Here is a 20,323-nt window from a genome sequence, read left to right as displayed (position 1 = left end):
GGAAAACTGACATGACAGTTTTTAGAAATACCTTGGCCGTTGGTGAGTATCAAGTCAAAAAACACTCAAGTTTTAAATTGATTCAGAATGGAAGGTGAAAAAAATCAAAGGCAAGAAAAATTGATATGTACCCCCACAAACGTGTGTTGGATGCCCTTTTGCAGGGCACTAGCTGAAACGAAACACCATCATATTCCCAAAGCAAAGGGATCACAGATTACGGCTCGCGTGGTGACGGACATTTCTCCGACTCCTCCGCTTTATAACGGCAATAGATTTCAGATGAGGATCAACACTTTGAAACCCAATCGACGGCCCGGGGGCTGAGCTCCGCTATAGAGGGAGGCGAGCGGGAGATGCTGGGAAAGAAAAAGGGATTGAGGTCATTGGTAACATTTACAAATTGAATGTGTGATCAAAGTGTTAAGCCTGAATAGGAAAAAATAAGGGGGGGGTCTAGACAGACAAGGTGTGGACCCCAAATGTTATTCATTAGGATTTCCTTTTTCTCCCATTTCGCTCTTTTTCTTTCTAGCGTGCTCTTCTTCGTGCCAATCTGTGACTGATTTGAGCGTCTGGTGCTGGAGGAGTCGGTCGCCAGGGGGAAACGGGATCCCGAGTTGGACTGAAAAAGCCTGGAGCGGAGAGAAAGTGACCGGGCCCTTTCACGTTAGTTTAAACTGACACCTCTGCTCACCTCAACGGAGGCGGCACTGAAACTCATACTACTGCCAACCGGATTCACAAACCTGGTTGTGCATGACTTTGGTTTGGAAGAGCGCAGCTATGGTTTCCTACAGGCGATCCAACATTGGCTTTTCAACACAATAAACAATCACACTGGGTTTAAAATTGCAGCAGGTTGAAGAGTTAATATTTCATTTAGTATAAAAGAGGTTTACCATGAGCGTGGATTTGAAGGCTAAATATGCCAAAAAAAAAAAAAAAAAAAAGAACCTAGTGTAGGAAGATTTCTGTAAAGAGAAATTTCTGTAAAAATTTCTGTATTTAATCCTTAGACGTCAATGTCTGAATTGTCTGTCCTTGAATTGTCCATTCATGCCAATGATAGAATTTGCAGGCTTTGACACAACGCATTCAAGCCATTTACAATCTTCCATATAATAAAACAAAGGGCTTGGCAATAAAATCTGCATCAGTATTTATTGACCGAAGACCATTGTCAATAACAATAAAATGTTTGGAAAGTTTCGATATGAAGGCTATAGTTTTATTAAAATGCTACTGAACGCTCCTTGGAAGCAATGCTTATAAGCTTAGGGTGTAAGTTTGTTGTTTCCAATGGAGGCACACGTCCTGCACGATGCGCACATGGGAGCAACGCACACATGACGTGCACACATTTTCCAGGCACACCTAGTTGAAAAATGCCTGAATTTTTCAGAATACCGCGAGCGCACCGCAATTCATGCAAGTAAACAATCTGCTTCACACTTTGTATGGAATATATAAATTTCAGTAATAACAGAGACTAAATACCTCAGACAAACACAGCACACTCAAACACTGCAAAGCTTTTAACTTTTTTCCATAAACTTGCATCAGAGCTGCAGCAATGATTTGTCCGTTTTTCATCCTCTGAGAAAACGGTTCATGGGTATGAGAGACGTCAAGGGCGAGTGCAAATTGCATTTAAAATAGTGAAGGAATGCATGTGCTCACGCTTGGCCCTTCAGGTCAGAGCAACAACACATGTGAAAAAGAGTGCCGTGTAGTAGCAGTGAGGAGATAGTAAATCAAAAATGATGTCGCCAGAGTGGCTTTTTGGTTTCTTTTCTGGTGCATCCCAGCCACTAGCTCCCCATCAGAAAGATTTTTCAAAATAGGGGTAATTCATTCAACTTGAAAATTTTTAATGTTCAGTGTGTATTTGAATAATGATGGCTGGTTCCTTTACTTGAAAGCTCAGATTTGATTTTTATATTTAGTTTTGTTCACAGAGTTTGAGGTTTACTGTATTATTATTATTCACACTTTAAAGATGTTGATCTACCTTTACCATTGCACACATTTTGTAACATTTTATTTATCAAGTTTAAGAGTTTCTTTAACACTTATTTTATTATAAAGAGATCACATATTTTGTTTCAATATTTTCATTTTTCACTATTAAAACTATTTGCCTTAGTAATGTTGGTAAAATAAAATAAAGTGGTTGAATTAAAAACTCCTGATATTCCTAAATGGATTGTTAAAATATTCAATAATTATCGATACCGAATGATATGAAAATGATATTGTGCTAACTTTTTTGCATTATCGCCCAGCCCTAGTAAAACATGATGCCAATCAGCCAATCACATGGCAGCAACCCAATGCATTTAGAGATGAAGACATGGTCAAGACCATCTGCTGTTGCTCAAACCGAGCATCAGAATGGGGAAGAAAGGTGATTTAAGTGACTTTTAACCTGGCATGGTTGTTGACACCAGATAGGTTGGTTTGAGTATTTCATAAACTGCTGATCTACTAGGATTTTCATGCCTAACTATCTCAAGTGTTTACAGAGAATGGTCAGAAAAAGAGAAAATATCCAGTGAGCAGCAGTTCTGTGGGCGCAAATGCCTTGTTGATGCCAGAGGTCAGAGGAGAATGGCCAGACTGGTTCGAGCTGATAGAAAGGCAACAGCAACTCAAATAACCACTCATTACAACTGAGGTACTGTATGCAGAAGAGCATCTCTGAACGCACAACACGTCGAACCTTGAAGAAGATTCTGCTACAGCACCAGAAGACCCCACTTGGTGTCACTCCTGTCAGCTAAAAACAGGTAACTGAGGCTACAATTTGCCAATCTCACCAGAATTGGACAATATAAAATTGGAAAAACGTTGCCTGGTCTGATGAGTCTCGATTTCTGCTGCGGCATTCAGATGATAGGGTCAAAATTTGGCATCAACAACATAAAAGCATGGATCCATCGTGCCCTGTATTAACAGTTCAGGTGTAACGGTTTGGGGGATTTGGCACACTTTGCCCCCATTAGTACCAATTGACCATTTTGTCAACACCACAGCCTACCTGTGTATTTATGCTGAATATATCCATCCCTTTATGACCACAGTGTACCCATGTTCTGATGTATACTTTCAGCAGGATAACATGGCATGTCATAAAGCGTAAATCATCTCAGACTGGTTTCGTGAACATGACAATGAGCTCACTGCACTCAAATGGGCTCCACAGTCATCAGATCTCAATCCAATAGAGCACCTTTGGTATGTGGTGGAAAAGGTGACTGACATCATTAATGTGCAATCGACAAATGTGCAGCAAATGCGTGTTTCTATCGTGTCAATATGGACTAACATCTGAGGAATATTTGCAGCACCTTGTTGAATCTATACCATGAAGGATTAAGGCGGTTCTAAAGGCAAAAGGGGTCCAACCCAGTTCTAGTAAAGTATACCTAATAAAGTGGCCATTGAGTGTAAATAAATAAAAGAAAGAAAGAAAGAAAGAAAGAAAGAAAGAAAGAAAGAAAGAAAGAAAGAAAGGAATTACTAAATTAATGAAAAACTTAACTAAAGCTTTGAATGGACCATAAACAATAGAATGCATAAAACTAGAGTTAATTTGAAGGGAATAATTTGATGGGGTATTTCAGTCCAAATAACATACAGTAACTGTGTCAAAGCATTTATTTGTAAAAAAAAAAAAAAAAAGAAAGAAATGAGAATGTCTAACTGAGTGAAATATCTCCATTCAACTTCAGTGAGGTCAGAGGTTGCTGCAGTGATATCTCCACCTTCACACCCCTAAATGAATATGAAACACCAAATTGACCATAGCTCACCCCTGAAAGTGCTCCTTGGACCTACAATTCCGATCTTCAAAGCGGGAAAACTTCCTGTGCTTGGCCCCCTGGTTGTGACCACCCCAAGGTGAAAGAAGGGGGGCAGCGAATTGCTCAAGAGAGAAGCCGTGGAGGAAGGGGAAGATTTTGGCCCGCAGTAACTATTAGCCCTAATTGCTAGATGGGTGAAGGCCTTTGAAGGCACAGTATTTGTCCCAGGGCCTTTAATGCTGATGAATGCACAGGTTTCTTTGAGTTGTCATTGGCAATTGAGTTGGAATCAATATTTACAAAACAGATACACTACTCCGGACGTAGAGCTGGACGCTAAAGTGTTTAAATATGTGGAGTGAGAGCATTTGAGTAATTGCCATGAAAGCTTTTTTTGTTTAATGCGCTTTCATGTAATGAAGCAAACTTACATGTATTAGTGTTCAAGGCACTTGAGGAGTTTATATCTGAATGCAATAGAAAGTAAGCGATTTAATTTTTGATCATTTACAACAACCTCTTATTTTCAGATAGACCTATATACTGTAGGCTTATGGTTACCCTTAAAAGGCACTGGGTTAATTTGGCCTAAATGAAACGAATTAGGCATAGGAAGAAACAGCCTCCCGCAAACCTTTCTGCTTTTAATCTTAGCGGTCCGAAATTGATTCAAGCTGATGAATTTGTGATCGGTTATGATTGATTAGGCAGCAGCCAGGAAGAGAAAGGGCTGGCGTCAAATTCACATTTCGCAGAAAAACAGGCACCCTGCATCCATCCATTATCATCCCTCCGTTCTCCAGGGAAGGAGGGAGGGACAAGAAGAGAAATGAAAGTTAACAGCAGTGTTTAACATCCATTGAAACAGATGCCTCTTCATTAGGGTTTGGTTCAAAGCCAAAATGGCCACTAGTTGCTGGAGGCGGTGCATTATGGGACGAGGACAGAGGGCAGGTACTGTGTGGGGTGATTACGGCACTGAATAAGCAGCATAATAACTCGGAGAGGTTCCCAGCACTTGCACAGTCAAAACAGAAACATGTGGGCTAATGTTAGAGTTTCAAACCTCTGGCCATATCGCTGACACCACCGAGCTCGGGGTAGACACGGCCGGCGCTAAATCATAAACATGTTGCCAGGGATTCCCTTGGGTTATCGCGGAAACTATGGATAGTCTTAAATCACTGTGTTTAAAGCCGTAACAACTAGACAGAATCTGACTCCAGAGGAATCTGTTTGAAGCCTACGGTGGTACATTTGATATTTCTTTTGTAAATGCACAAGGACAAATATACGTGCCCGTGAAGTAAATATTATTCCGTGCTTGCTAGCCTTTTACAGTTATACTCTGTGTGCTTTCAGAAAGTGAATTTAAGATATTGTGACTTTACAATAAGCGATCTTGGAATATATAATTACATTTATAGTAGCACAAAGTCTTCTCGGGGGCTTCAGAAATACATTGCTGGCAGACAGAAAGGAAAAGAATTATATAAGCCATTTCAGTTGTGCCACCACTGATTAAAAATGAATTTCATATTTTAGATGATGTTCTTCTTGAGTTTTGCTTTTGGCCAATTTTAGTATGAAATCCTATAAATAAGCATACTTTGTTTAACCTTCTTTTAAAATATTTGGGAAAAAATGGTTTAAAGCCAGACTTTCGTTTCTAAACTTTTCCTCTGCTTTTAACACAATTCAACCCCACATTTTAATTAGTACTGTAGACTGCTGGAACAGTTTGACCTTAGTAATAACCTGGGGCCTCATGTATCAACGCTGCGTACGCACAAAAACTTTGTGTACGCCAGATTTCACACTCCCGTTTGGATTTACTAATGTTGAAATGAACGCGAGAATGTGCGTTGGTCCACACTAACTTCATGTCTGGCGTACGTGCATTTGTTGTGTGTGTTTGTTTTATTTCCATTGGCGACTCATAGAGGCTGTTAAATTGCACACTACAAAGTATCTTTGAGCCGTGCAATGGCAGCTGTATGGGACTAGAACATCCGCATGTCTAGCAGGTTTATAAGGTTTCCATACCATACAGTTGACCAGTCAAACATTAAAGCGCAATTTGCAACGATCGCTGGTTTTCCCAATGTAATCGGTGCGATCGACTGCAGACACATTGCTATAAAGACACCATCTGAAGATGAATTTGCATATGTGAATCGGAAACATTTGCATTCAATAAATGTGCGAGTAATATGTGATGCTCAAATGCGCCTAACAAATATTGTAGCAAGGTGGCCTTGGTCAACCCATGATTAATTCATCCTCACAAACAGCATGGTTGGGATGAGGCTCCAAGGTGGCAGGTACTCGGTCAGTTGCAGAGCGAGCGATTGGGCAGCTGATATGCCGGTGGCGCTGCCTTTATATGGGTGCTGCTATACCGCCCTAACAAAGTGTTTTTTAAAATACATCTGTGTCTCCCACAGACATGGATACTACTCCAGACAGTAAAGTGTTGCCCACAATCGAGCCAACTCTCTCCTCTAAGGCTGTTAGTTCCCCTGTTCCCCTGCCTGTTCGGTCCACACTTTGACGGTGTGCCACTGTTCTCCTCTTAACCCGCACCTTTACATCGGACCAGTTCTTTTTTAATTAACTGACAGTGCGATATTCAGACCCCACTGCATTAACCGCGTCAGCTAAACTCTCCCACTCTAGTTTTTTCTTTTGTTATTAATTCCGGAGGACAAACTTGAAAATAACACAGTTTTTCTCCAGTCTACCTCCGATAGGAGCAACTCCAATTCACATTCTGTGAAGTTTCTCTTTTTGCTTGATTTTGCCATTGCTTTTTCGTTTGGTTTTGCCAAAGTAGAGTCATTGCGACATTTATTAAGAGGAGGAGTCAGGGAGGGGTTATGCGCTCGTGGACGTGCTCTCAGTTTTACGTTGATTCGGATGTACAAAGAGAATATGCTTGGGATTGGGAATTTTTTACTGCGTATGCACATTTACAGCTTTGTCCATACACAATGTTTTGGTATGAATTCAAGTCTGTACATGAGGCCGCTGGTGGGCTCGATCCTTAACTTTTTAACGAATCGAAGATTCGTTTTTAACGAATTTAGAGTGAAAGGATGCTTATCTGATAAAATTTGCTCCTTAACCGGGTCCCCACAAGGATGTGTTCTTTCACCTCTGTTATACATCCTTTGCACATACCAGTGCCAGGGCAGGTGGGAAAATAGAAACCATTATCAAGTATGCAGATGACTGTCATTGTCAGCCAACTTTATGATAATGAAACAGGTCATGGTCCAGTACTAACTGGTTTTGTCAGATGGTGTAAGGAGCCATATCTCCAGTTGAGAGATGGTGGATGCTCCACTTTCTATTGATCATTTAGTTAGTTAAATTAAACCAATGACAAAAAAACAATAAGAGTAAAATAAATTAAAAGCATAACTGTATGAATGTGTCAATAAAACACTTTTAACACATTTTTAAGTATAGAAGAACATTGCAAACATGCTACCTACAGGATAAATATTTAAAACTGCTTAAGTAAATAAGCAATGGTTACTTAAGCTATCATATCATTGTCACAGACAGGCCAGGTTCTCCTCACTCCCAATCACCACCATCAACATGATAACATTCACCTGAACACTAATCAGCCGCGCATATGCACATCATTCCCGATCATCATTCCAGCACCATAAACTCCCTCATCATCCGTCACTTAGTGTTCGGCCTTGTCGCTTATAGAAGGACTACACTCTAATCAGGGTCAGTGTCATTAGCAATTCAAAGCTTACTTACCTTTCTCATTTCCCTATAATCTCCAGTGCCTGCATCTGTCTCTCCTAGTGTGGCTTTCTTCTGGTCCCATCTGGTTGTCGTCAATCTCTGATCCCATCTCTGTTTGCCTTGCATCACAAAACTCTCTCCTGGTCATTGTGCCATCCATACTTCAATAAACTATCATCTTTATGTACATCTCTGGTATCCGTCTCCTGTCACAATCATACCGCGAAAAACAATATATGGCTTATAGCGTTCACCAAAAAAAATGTAAATTCTGTCACTATTTACTCACCCTCCTCTTGTTCTAAACGAGACTGAAGATCTTCCTTCTGTTGAAGACAAAACAAAATATTTTGAAGAACTCAAAATTTTTAAAAAGTTGTCAAATATACATATCTTTTTTGCATATCAAAATGTATTGCTAGTTGCCCTTTGGCAAAATAGTTGCTTGGTTAACGTGAAAAGATATTAAAACTAAGCTGGCACAACCGTTATCAGTATATTTGAAGGTATAATGCAACATTTAAATTGACAACGTGCGTGTTTGTGTACTGTATACGTTGTAAAAGCGTGTATGTGTGATTCATCATTGCAGAAAGGTTTGAACAAACTCTACAACAAATACATCAAATAACCTTACTTGGTAAACAGTAAAAATCAGTCCAAGTCACTCGAAAAATGTGGGAAAATATTAGAAAGCCTTTATTGAAATGGCTATTCCTTAAAATGGCACCTACGCAAAGTTTCTTTTGAACACTATTTTTGAATACCAGTGTCTCATGACATCGACACATTATTTAAGCTGCTTTTTGTTTGATTTTGATTCATAACCTGAATCTCTGCTTCTTCCACGTCTGTCTCTGTCACTGACTGCTGTTTATCTAACATGACACAACAGTAGAAGCAGACACGCATGTCGCAGTTTAGCCAAATTAATTCACGCCCCTTCATGAAGTGATCTGCGATGTGCCTTCATTGTTTGCAATTAAAACCTTGTTTTCCAGCCACAGCCACGCTTCATTCTTAAAATGTAAAGTTTGTCTAAAGTGATATATACAAACTATATAGTATACTATGAAGAGGGATACAATCAGCCAGCGCAGTCGTCCCTTGTCCTCCGTAAAAAGTGAGATTTTGTGTCTGCCGGTTTGTTTACTTGCGAGAGTTCTGTAGGGATAATTTACAGTTTTAACCCAAAGAAGAAATTCGAATCCATCAGTTCAATTGCCATTTTCTCGCACATTAATTCTGACCAATCGAAAAGCAGTTTAGGAAATATGTTCAATAACATCTGGCCAATGAGTGATGTGGATTTTGTCACATGGCTGCATTTTGGTTCTTTTCAACCCGCTTGTTAAGTTTGACATCACGCGAAGCGGCTTCCGGGTCCAAGCGCTCTATTCAACTGAATGGGAAGACTCATGAAATGCTACTAATAAACGTTTACAAAGCGATTTAATACTTTCGAAAATCACGATCGCAATATATATGTCCATGCCTAATATCCGATGGCCAGAAAGTCATTCATTTTTTATAAATTGTTAATTTTTTTGTATTTGTTATGCAGCAAGCCCAGAGATTGTCGTGTACATTATGATTTTATATAAAATTAACTTTAATGTGTGATAGGAATAAAACGTGATCATAAACGAATGATTTCTCCACTCAAATGAATGGCAGCTTGGACCCGGAAACAGTATTACATACGTCATCACTTAACAAGCGGACTGGTTCAGATCAAAGCAATCGGTGTGGTGTGAAAAGGACCCAAAATGACAGAAAAATGCTACAATGTATCATTTGTTGCCCTTGGTCCAGGCCAAATGAACCAAACCACAGATGTGAAAGCACCCTATAACCTGGTTTTAGAAGCCATAAAACACTAACACCTTCACAGTAACTTATGGCTGTGCAATAACACGATATTTGATCGTAAATGATCAAAATTACTGCACATTGCAATTTTTCAGAAAAATCGTTGTTTTGCCATGAAATATTCTTAAACATACATCGTAAGATAATATTTTTTAAGAGGACATTAGTTTGTTGTATTGTACCTTTGTAATTTGCTAAATAGTCTTAAAAAAAAAACAAGTTGAAAAAGAATCGGGAAAAAAAAATGTGAATCGTGATTTCCCCAGAAAACATTTGTGATATAATATTTTTTCCTTATCGCCCGTCCCAGCAGTACCTTTTTACTTAACATTTCTGGCAACCACAGCTGCCTTTTTTTAACTAAATTCAACTGGATATTTTTAGAGTCAAACAGCCATTTTTTTTTTAAACAGCAGTGATCCCTTTCTCCACCTCAATATTGGTCTACAGCTCGGTCCCCGCAGAGACACATGCAGCATTTCTAGCAGACACTTGGTGTGAGTTACGCCATGAATAAACTCACTAAATAAAAAATCATCCCAATCTGATCCACTTTCACTCACTAAACCTTTTCATCCAATCTGGGTTGCCATGGGGATGACCAATTGCATATCGTATGCATGCCTGAGCTTGGGCAAGCTCAGAGCGCTACACAGAAATGTGTTCTACTTAAAGTGCTAATTTTACATATTTAATGCCAGACACAGCCATTTCCATATGAGAGCGAGATGGGGAACTGGAGAAAGGTAGAATAAAAGAGCGATTGTGTTTGAGCGGCTTGTTACTTTATTCTATCGCAGCACTTTATGTCTTTTCCAGCCACTTACGGTACTCCATTTTTAGCCTGTTCGCTTCCTAGAAAATGACACACCATATTACGTGTCATTTAAGAAGCATAACCTCCGAGACATAAGCAGGGGAGTAAAAAAAAAACAATTTCTCTGAAATGGAGCCAATTACATCCACTATAAAACCTCAAATGACGTTCTGAAGTGGAAAACAAGAAATGAACTTCAACATATTTCAGTTAACCATACCTGCCGCTCCGGCTTTCATGGTTGATTAGGGCGATTAGTGGATTTAACAATGTTATTTTAGGGGAGGTAAAGTGAGATTAGGGCTAAATGGGATGAGTGTAGTGAGGTAGAAGATGGAAGGGCCGGTCCCAGTTCTCACTGCTAGGAGTTTGGGTGGTATAGAGTGAGTTAATGTGTGTTATTATCTCTATTCCAGCTGGGGCCTGTCTCTCTATTTCTGCATCAGTGCTATATTCACACACACACACACACACACACATGCGCACACACATTTGTTTAACAATGATGGTGGAGAATTTCCACTACTTTGTTTTTACACTGAGCTACTTAGATTTCCTATTATCTAACTCTAATCCTCACAGAAAGGCAGACACAGTTCTATGCCCTAAGTTGAAGCTGTAATAATAATTTGATATTGGCTAAACAGATTTCAGTGTACATTTGTGGTCACACTCTTGAGAGCAAAGGTTTCTACTTATAATGCGTTTTTGAAAGGTTGAGCAATTCAGCCAATCACACTAAGCTACTAATTAAAAAAATTAATTAACAGTTGCCCATAGTTGTGATTCACAGGCGTTTTCCATTTATTTACACTTTCAAATTGGATTACAGTAGACTGATCCTTGCTTCGACTAATTATGATCTTGAACATTTGATTCTGCAGTTTAATGAATACAATTATATTGATATTTTTAGTAGTTTGAAGCAATATTGCACAAGAAATAAGATATTAATCCATAAAATCAAAGCAAATAGTACTGACAGCTAGGGCTGCACAATATATTGTTTCAGCATCAATATGCGCAGAATTGTATTTAATCACTGTATTTATACGATTGATGCAACAAAAAATGATTTTCTTACTTAGAACTTTTGTCTTTGTTTCTAGTCCAAATATCTACATTTCAAAACGAAAACAAGACTATTTGACTTTTTATTAAACTCTTAATTTTTTGTCTCTTAAAATTGTCAAAACAATATTTATACTTGATATAAGATTATTTTTAGATATTAGGACTAAAAACGAGACAAAACAAAGTAAGAAAAGCATTTTTTGCTATATTCTGTTGATTATTTTGGTGTATATTCTTGTCTTCTTTATTTTGTTATGTAATATTATGGTTTGTTTCTGTAGTTTCACTTCGAATATCTAAGTTGTATATTTATAAATGTGCATTTTTTTTTCTTGTTGTGAGAAAATAGGAGATCATATGTTCCGGAAGTGTACAAAAACAAGCAAATTACAGTGATGAATACAGTCTGATGAAGAGCCGTGTGATCGAAACGTTACATGCTGTCAGCCTTTTTTATTTTAATAAATTTGCAGTTTTGGAGCTTTGATGTTGATTATTCAATTTCTATACCTGAATACTGTTAAACTCCCCAGAAAACGGTCATATAGTGTTATCTTGTGAAACTGTATTTTTAGGTTTCCATTGCAACGTTTCGCAGAAACCGCAGAAAAATGAAAAATTGCGATGTCAGATTTTTCCAATATAACACAGCCCTATTGACAGCCCACACAGTAAGAAATATCTGCTAATTCACAGTTTCTGTATTTTGTGATTCACAAGTGTTTTCCATTTATTAACGAATGTGAATCGCATTTTGGGACCTTGATCTCTGCTCTGTTGACTTTTGATGTTGAAAAATCAACTCAGAGAATTCAACTTTAATCAAAGTGACTTTTATTGATATTAGTAGTTTGAAATAATTAACGTATAAGACGTAATATATATAGAGAAATAAAGTCTGTAAAAAAACAGAAAATATACTGGACGTTTACTACAAGGTTTTTCTACCCTAATATACAACACCAACCCAGACAATATATCACTTTAAACTACTAAAAATGTTACCCAAAGATACTTTTTCTAAATTTTTAAGGGTAAAAGAAAGATTAAGGTCTAATAATCTATTTCAAAGGAATAAATAAACAGGGAGAAATAAAAAAATAAAAACATTAATCCAAAATATGGAAAACTGCTAATTTACGGATATTTTTTACAGTGCATAACCAAAATTATGTAACATAATTTCCATGACAAACAGACAATATATTGTTTCAAACAGCTCAAATTTACACACACAATAAAACTTTTTAACATCCAAAATAATATTGAAGCAGAAATCAAGATCCCAGAATAATTGAGAAACATCCATTTAACAGTTTTAATGAACATCTTTTACTGTATTTTTTTTTAATACAATACCAATCAGAGATTTTAATATTCATCAGAATACGTAAACTTTCAGCTTCACTCACAGTTCAGTTGGAGGATCTGAATCAACACAAGAGACTGTGGAGTTAATAAAGGCAGTCGACAGGACAAAACGCTGCAAGAAAGCACATTCCAAAAGCATCGTCATTCATTTTGTTATGGAACAAGTAAACAGATTTTTTTTTTAGAAGCATTTCAAAATAGTCATTGAAATAAAAAATAAGCAATAAATAAAAGCATTTCTTTTCAGCGCTAAAAGTCATTGGACTTGAATGGGAGGGAGTAAATGATGACAGATCTGTTTACAAATTTTGCAATCTCGATTGGTTGACTAGAATTACATTCCAGCAAATATTATCAGACCATGATATCAGAAATTTCAGATTATTCAAAGATTCCATACTAATCATTCAGGTTTCAGTAGCTCTCAGCAACTCTAACATGGTCGCCCACTGAGGCTAAGCAGTATTCCTGAATGGGAGACAACATGGCAAAGCTATGGTTGTTGCCGGAAGTGGTGTTAGTGAGGCCAGCAGGGGAAGTTCAACTTGTTGACTTCGTGGGTCCTAACGCCACAGTATATTGATAAGGACTCTATGATGTTAAACCAAGAATCTGACTGTCTGTGGTCATTAAAATTACCAGGTCCTTCGAAAAAGAGTAGGGGTTTAAGCCCACATCCTGGCCAAATTTGCCCACTGGCATCTGTCGATCATAGCCTTCTTATCATCCCCATATCATAATTGGCTTCATCACTCTGTCTCCTCTTCACCAATCAGCTGGTGTGTGGTCTGGTGTAATATGGCTGCCGTCGCATCATCAAGGTGGATGCTCCACATTGGTGATGGATGACGACATTCCCCCAAATATGTAAAGAGCTTTTAGTGTTCAGAATAGCGCTATATATATATATAAGAAATTATTATTATAAAAAAAAAATTCAAGCATAAATATGCGTATATTTTCCGTTTATTTACGATTGTAAACTGCAGTATGGGATCTCTGCTCAGTAGACTTTTAATGTTGAAAATCAACTCAACTGTTCAGCAAAGTGACTTTATTGTTACAAGACATTTTTCAAGACACTTCTACGCAGCTTAAAGTGACATATAAAGGCTTAACTCATCAGGTTAACTAGGCAGGTTAGGGTTATTAGGCAAGTTATTGTATAACAATGGTTTGTTCTGTAGACTATTGAAAAAATATATAGCTTAAGGGGGCTAATAATTTTGTCCCTAAAATGGCTTTAAAAAAATTAAAAATGGCTTTTAATCTAGCCTAAAAAACAAATAAGACTTTCTCAAGAAGAAAAAAATATTATCAGACATTACTGTGAAAATGTCCTTGCTCTGTTAAACATCATTTAGGAAAATGAAAAGAAAATAAAAATTAAAGAGGGGCTAATAATTCTGACTTCAGCTGTATAAGATAGAATATGGAGAGAAATAACGTCTGTAAAATAACTGAAAAAATAATCTGGCTATGTTTATCCATCAAGTTTTGTAGCCTAATATACATCCCCAACCAGGACAATATATCAATTTAAACTATTACAAATGTTAATGAAAATCACTTTTTCCAACTTTTCAAGGTTAAAAGTTGTTGGAAGAAAGAGCAAGGTCCCATAATGCAATTCAAACGCAGAAATAAATAAGGAAAATTAAAATGTATGGATATTTTTTTTACAATGAAACTTAAAGCCATGAAACTTTAGCCAAGCTAAAGTATAGGAGAACCATTACCGATGGCTTCTGGGTTGTGGTGATAACTTGTATATTTGAGTTTGATGGGCTGATAGCTAAGTTTTGGATAGATATTTGTGGTCTGGATACAAACAGAGCATTGTTCTAAAGCAGTGGTCTCAAACTCAATTCCTCAAGGGCCACGGCTCTGCAGATTTTAGCTCCAACCACCTCTAAATCACACCTGCTTAATAGTAGTTTTGAACACCTTGATTATTTGGATCAGCTGTGTTTGATTTGTTTTGAAGCAAAACTGTGCAGAGCTGTGGCCCTCCAGCAATCAAGTTTGAGACTCATGGTCTAAAGCAATAAGTCCATCTATTCCCTAAAAGTACAGGCCAAGTGGCTAATGGTGACAACGGTAACAGGGCATTTTAAGTACCAATCCTTGAGTTAAGCATGCCCAAAACATTAACTCTCAAAAGAGCATTGTATTTCCAGTCTTTCCCAATCAAACCCCACCTTAATAGCCTTATTTTAATGGTTTAATGTGTATGTTCCACTATAGGAACGCACTTGCACTCTCCTCACCTCTGAAAAGCTTTGCACTTGTTTAAATCTCTCCCTCTTTTTCTCCATTTCAAAGCTGAGCATGGTGACTTTACACCACATGAATTTCAACTTCAGTGTAATTAGCTCACTATGTGCTAGCAGAAGATCATCTGGAGATTTTCTGCTAGCTTATGGGTCACATGCAGGGGATTGGAGGGGTTAGAGTCTGAAAGGCGCTGGGATATGCTTTACATGCCGTAACGCTCTACCAGTGATTTTGCTTCTTGTTCAGTGTTTGTGTAATGGGAAGTGAGAAGACGTATTAGAGTTACGCAATGCTTTGTATCTGCAGCAATATTACAGAGCTGTCATAAATGCTATCAATACGACAATGCACATTTCACAGCTCTTACACCCAGTTAATGTTCACATTTGAAAGTTTTAGATACCATGAACACTAAAAGGCAAATACCGCATATCTACACCAATAACTCTAACAAATAAAAAATTGTTGAGACTTCTAATTCTGAGAGGGTTCGTTGATCCCAACATTTAATTTTAACCATTGTTTACCAAACCTTATGTATCCAAAACCAGGTTCCGCACAATTCATTCAGGTCATCCCAACACAACTCTATTAATTTACTTTAACCAATTTAAAGCAATTGAACATAAAATAATTAAGTTGTCCCAAAAGTTGTGTTGTTTAAGCTCATTTTACATAAGTAGTTTGAGCAGTTTTTTTGAGTGAATTGGAAATGTGTATCAGAATTTGTACGTTGTTAAAAGTGTAAACAAAGCTGTTTTCATGCCTTCGGACGATAACGTTAGCAGATTATTTCCTAGTTATTTGGTCCGTCTCTAGGAAATGCAGCACACGAATGCTAAAATTTTAAATAAAAGTGAAACTATCACAAAAAAAGACAAATTTTTGGTTAATGGTGTCAGAATTGACCAGTATTTTGTAATAAATGTGTAAATGGTCCTTTCCGGAAAAATTCAAGAACATCCCTGTGTGAACAGCACATATTTCAAATTACCAGTAAGGTCATTCCAGTAATTTTATGAATATTTACTGGTATCACCGTGTGAAAAGTTGCTATTGACAGACTATAAATGCTATTATTATAGGAATATGAAAAATATCTATGAACCCACTGAAAGCCTCATAAAGCTCTGCTGACATTTAGACATGGGCCGGTATAAGATTCTGATGGTATGATAACATTGGATAAAAATATCACGTTTTTTTTTTATTTCCCCTTTGAATTTATTTTGGGAAACATTTAAATATAAAATAAAAAATGTTAGCAAACAAATTCCAGTATGCGCATTTATAAAAGTCATGTGATTTTGTTATAAGAGATCATCAGTGTTGATAATAATGTGTGTGATTGGACAATCCAGCAGGCTAAGCACACTGTAAAACATTTGAAAAGTTTTGGTCATACTAAAATGCCAGTATTATGTTATTATATTATTAATTACCTCCAGAACTGTCAAGAGAGTCTGTGCTCCGCATCTCGCACCTTCAAACGCCACCACGCGTTCAATGCATTGCGGTATTTGTCTTCTGAGGCGCAAATCATTTATTAAATAAGAAAACGATTCACGCACCTTCTTCTATCGCAGCAAATTTCATTTTTACTGTTGATATTTGGTGTCAGTAAATCAGGAAGTGATGATTTTGTTCTCTTTGACTCGTTGGATGGAAACGCTGCTTTATTCGCTTGTCTTTTATGCAATATTCTTGTTTTGCGCATAAAGTTATTGCGATGAAAACATAGCCATTAACTTCTGCTCTTTTCATTAGTTTCAAAAGCTAGATTTCTTCAATATTTAAAAGAAAACAAATGTATCTGTTGTCCTAAAAAATTAATAAATAAAAAATATATTACATATACCATAGAAACAGTATAGCAGAAAATTTTGGCGGTTTTAAAACCTTGACTTTTCCAAACCGCGGTATACCTTAAAAACGGTTATTGTCACATGCCATTTCAAAACGTTTATGAAAAGATCGAAAAATAGATCCGATTTGGTGGCTTTACGTCTTTTGAAGACACTTAAGCTGAAAAAGGCAAAAAAATTGAATGGATCAAAACAAAAAAAGTTTTACACCAACATGTTATGTCCCGTTCCACTGAGTGGTATGGTACGGTACAGTTCAGTGTGCTTTTATGGCCGTTTCCACTGTCAAAAGGCGTACCGAACCGAACTGTACCATACCACTTTTTTGGCAACCTTTGCAAAGGGTACCAAGGGTACCAAAAGACAGACGTGCAGCTGAATGCTATTGGTTTACAGAGATATGTCATTCGCTCGTGCACCAAGCCAGAGTGAAAACAAAGGAACCGCTATGTTTTAAATACACAGTCAAGACATTACTCTGTATTATTATATACATATAATAACGAGCCATGGTCAACCCAAGCTCAAACAAATCTTGTCATCGTCTTGATGTACAGCCACAAAGCCAAAAAGACCAAAATCTGCTGTGTCTTGTTGTTGTTTTACGAGCACGTCTAAAAGTGCGAGCGGTTTCACTTTGTCCAGAAAGCACGCGATAGCGTCTATATTTGAAACATCAAACTTTTTGAGCTCATATTAATAACCTGCTTGTGATCATTGAAGCGCTTTTTCTGACCGATCCTGTCAGAAAAAAAAATGTGAGAGTAAAGCACCAAAAAAAGGAAGGAGAAGCTGGAAAAAAACAGCAGCAAACGATGTGTCTGCAACCTAAAACATGAACAAACTGCCATGTTTAACTATTATCATCACCTTTTGGACTATTATGAACTCGGAATGATGGAATTACTTTCTAACAGACGCTATACATGCTGCTGAAGATTAAAGACACACATGTGAGGTTTGCTCTGACAGTGGGCTATATTTCATGTTGTTTTTGAACCAAAATAAGGACTAAATCTATGCTGTGTGTAGTTTTTCTGTAAGTGGTAACATATCGGAGTCTGTAAGCATCTGTATGTGTTCATATATGTTGCATTTATTTATTTATTTTATATAATTGTTACATTGATTTGCAGTAATCAAATTATGTTCATAGAAAGGTTAGGAATATACATTTATACACAAGTATGTATGTGTGTAAAGCATCTGTTTTGTGAGAAGTACTTCTCATATATGTGAATGACCCATACAGCTTTACAACAGACATTTCCTCAAGCAAAAATGACGTCGTCTGAAACTTTCTGTCGTACACCACTTCCACCAAAAGAGTACGATTGGTACCCTTTTAGCAATGGAAACACAAGTCTGACAAAGGGAACCAGTACCGACCCGTACCGTACTGTACCACTCAGTGGAAACGAGCCATTAGTGTTTCTCCAAGAACCAATGTGGGATGTTCTCTAACATTACACAGTTATGCACATATTGGTGTTTTTGATTGACAAAACCTTTGTTTCTATGAGCCAATTTAAAACTGTGGTATGTTTACCTAATGGCTTAAAGAAACTATATAATTTGAGTCACTGCAGTGTAAGAGATTAACGAAAAAAAAAAAAAAGGGCAAGGTGGGGACTTGGTTCTATCCGTTTATTGTGGGCACTGTGCTACAAAGCTTGCAGCCGATTATGGAAGTGTCCTAAATAAGACGTTCACTGCGTAAGACTGTTGTTTTCACCAAAAGATCAAGGTTTTCTATGAAACATGGATGAACTGTTCATAATAAGATCTATAACATCAATTCATAAAAATCTGACTTTTTGCCAACTTCAGCATCCAAAAGAACAGCTTGAGAAAACACTTCTGACCCAGAATACACTTTGCAACTAGAGAGCAGAGCAATCATCCAGACAGATGTGCGACAGCTGAGTGTCTTGGAGCTCCGAGGGCCACTTGCTACATGCATGGCAGGAACTCAGGCTGATGCACACAGACAGACAACGGCAACAGAGGGAACAGAGCTCTGCTGCCTGCGCACTGCTCAGTTTGATTCATCAGTTAAATCATCTATATAATACACAGAGTGAGAGAGAAGAATGAGAAGATTGCAGACTGTAGAGGTTAGAAAAAAAGATACAACACAGCTGAAAATGGGTGAATGGTCATATGGTGTCTTGTGATTTTTAACGCCACTATGTTGCTTTGCATTTAGGGCTATGAAACACTGTTCTGGAACTAATTCCAGCAATTTTAGGACAAATTTTCACCCACGAGATAATAAAGATATTAATATTAACTCAAAAATATGTGGTAAATTTGTGTTTATTCATGTGAATGACATTCATTCATTCATACATTTTTCTTCGGCTTAGTCCCTTATTAATCAGGCGTCACCACAGCAATATAAACCACCTATTATCCCAGCATATGTTTTACGCAGCTGATGCCACTCCAGCCACAACCCAGTACTGGGAAACACCTATACACTCACACACACACACACACACACACACACACACACACACACACACACACACGCAGACTCAAAAACTACGACCAATTTAGTTCATTCAATTCACTGTTAGGGCATGTCACGCACAAGTATGGCCCAGCGCAGTCGCATACACACAAACCTCTTGAAAAATGTAACTACACGTCACACGTTTGTACTACATTGATGATGATTGGAAGCTGTGCCAGAGATGCCTTGAGACTGCATATTTTCTTTTACAATAAAATTATTATTTACACGAAAATATTTGTTTACAAAAGATTTAAGACATGCACTATTTAAAATATTATTTACAGGATATAAAAGTTATTTTATTTAGAAGAGATACTGCTTATTTTCCACTTTTTATTTAAAATTTTCTACAATTTATTTCGTTTTCAAAAGTCCAAGTTATATATTTTAAATTTTTTTTATAAGAAAAAAGTGACTGTTGGTTTTAGGCAATCTGTGACTTCATTTATACAACGTTGATGTTCAATAAATAATCAGAGATTGTCAATAGTGTGAGTTTCCTTCAATTATTTTAAAATCAACTAATGCACGCTTCATTCAAAAATCTCAGTGAACTATTAGGGCAAAAAATTTTGACAAATAAAATTTTTTTTTATTTTTTTTATTTATTTTAAATAGTTTATTAATCATAATCCGAGTGAAATGTTCAATTAATTGAGATTTTGTTGTTTACTTATTTAACATGAGTTGAAAAAACACAATTTCTTTTTTGTTTTTTTGATGACAACTGTTTTGTTTTCAATCAACTTAAATTTGTAAAAACAAACTTAGTCGATTTGTGTTGGGACAGCATGAATGAATTGTGTTGAACCCAGGATTTGTTTTTACAGTGTAGTCTCCCTTAACGAATATATACAAATAAAAAATATATATATATAATACCAAAAGTGTAGAGCATGAAGCTACAGCAAGTCCTGAAATGCTGCAGTGCGCATAAAATCTTCTG

The 20,323-nt window shown here is 37.1% G+C and overlaps 1 protein-coding gene across 23 annotated transcripts in view; it reads right to left on the bottom strand.

Moving 5' to 3' along the window:
- Positions 1–20,323, bottom strand: part of LOC147837446 (uncharacterized) — a 287,795-nt gene that overhangs the window by 255,326 nt on the left and 12,146 nt on the right. For 15 of the 23 annotated variants that reach the window (XR_015476790.1, XR_015476783.1, XR_015476786.1 and 12 more), the window contains 3 exons: positions 12,756–12,826; positions 7,870–7,906; positions 7,593–7,786 (listed from right to left, as the gene is read on the bottom strand). Coding sequence is in view for 8 of the 23 variants with exons in the window: in XM_087237470.1 (XP_087093596.1) it covers positions 7,593–7,706 (114 nt within the window). In the remaining 15 variants the exon portion in view is untranslated. The remainder of the gene's footprint in view (positions 1–7,592; positions 7,787–7,869; positions 7,907–12,755; positions 12,827–20,323) is intronic. The other 8 variants (XR_015476787.1, XR_015476791.1, XR_015476792.1 and 5 more) reach the window with 1 other exon arrangement.

The sequence above is a fragment of the Danio rerio genome, chromosome 1 (assembly GCF_052040795.2).
Source record: "Danio rerio strain M-AB ecotype USA chromosome 1, GRCz13ab, whole genome shotgun sequence".
Lineage (NCBI taxonomy): Eukaryota > Metazoa > Chordata > Actinopteri > Cypriniformes > Danionidae > Danio > Danio rerio.
Note: the sequence above shows the minus strand (reverse complement) of the source record. Positions and strands in the feature narration are given on the sequence as shown.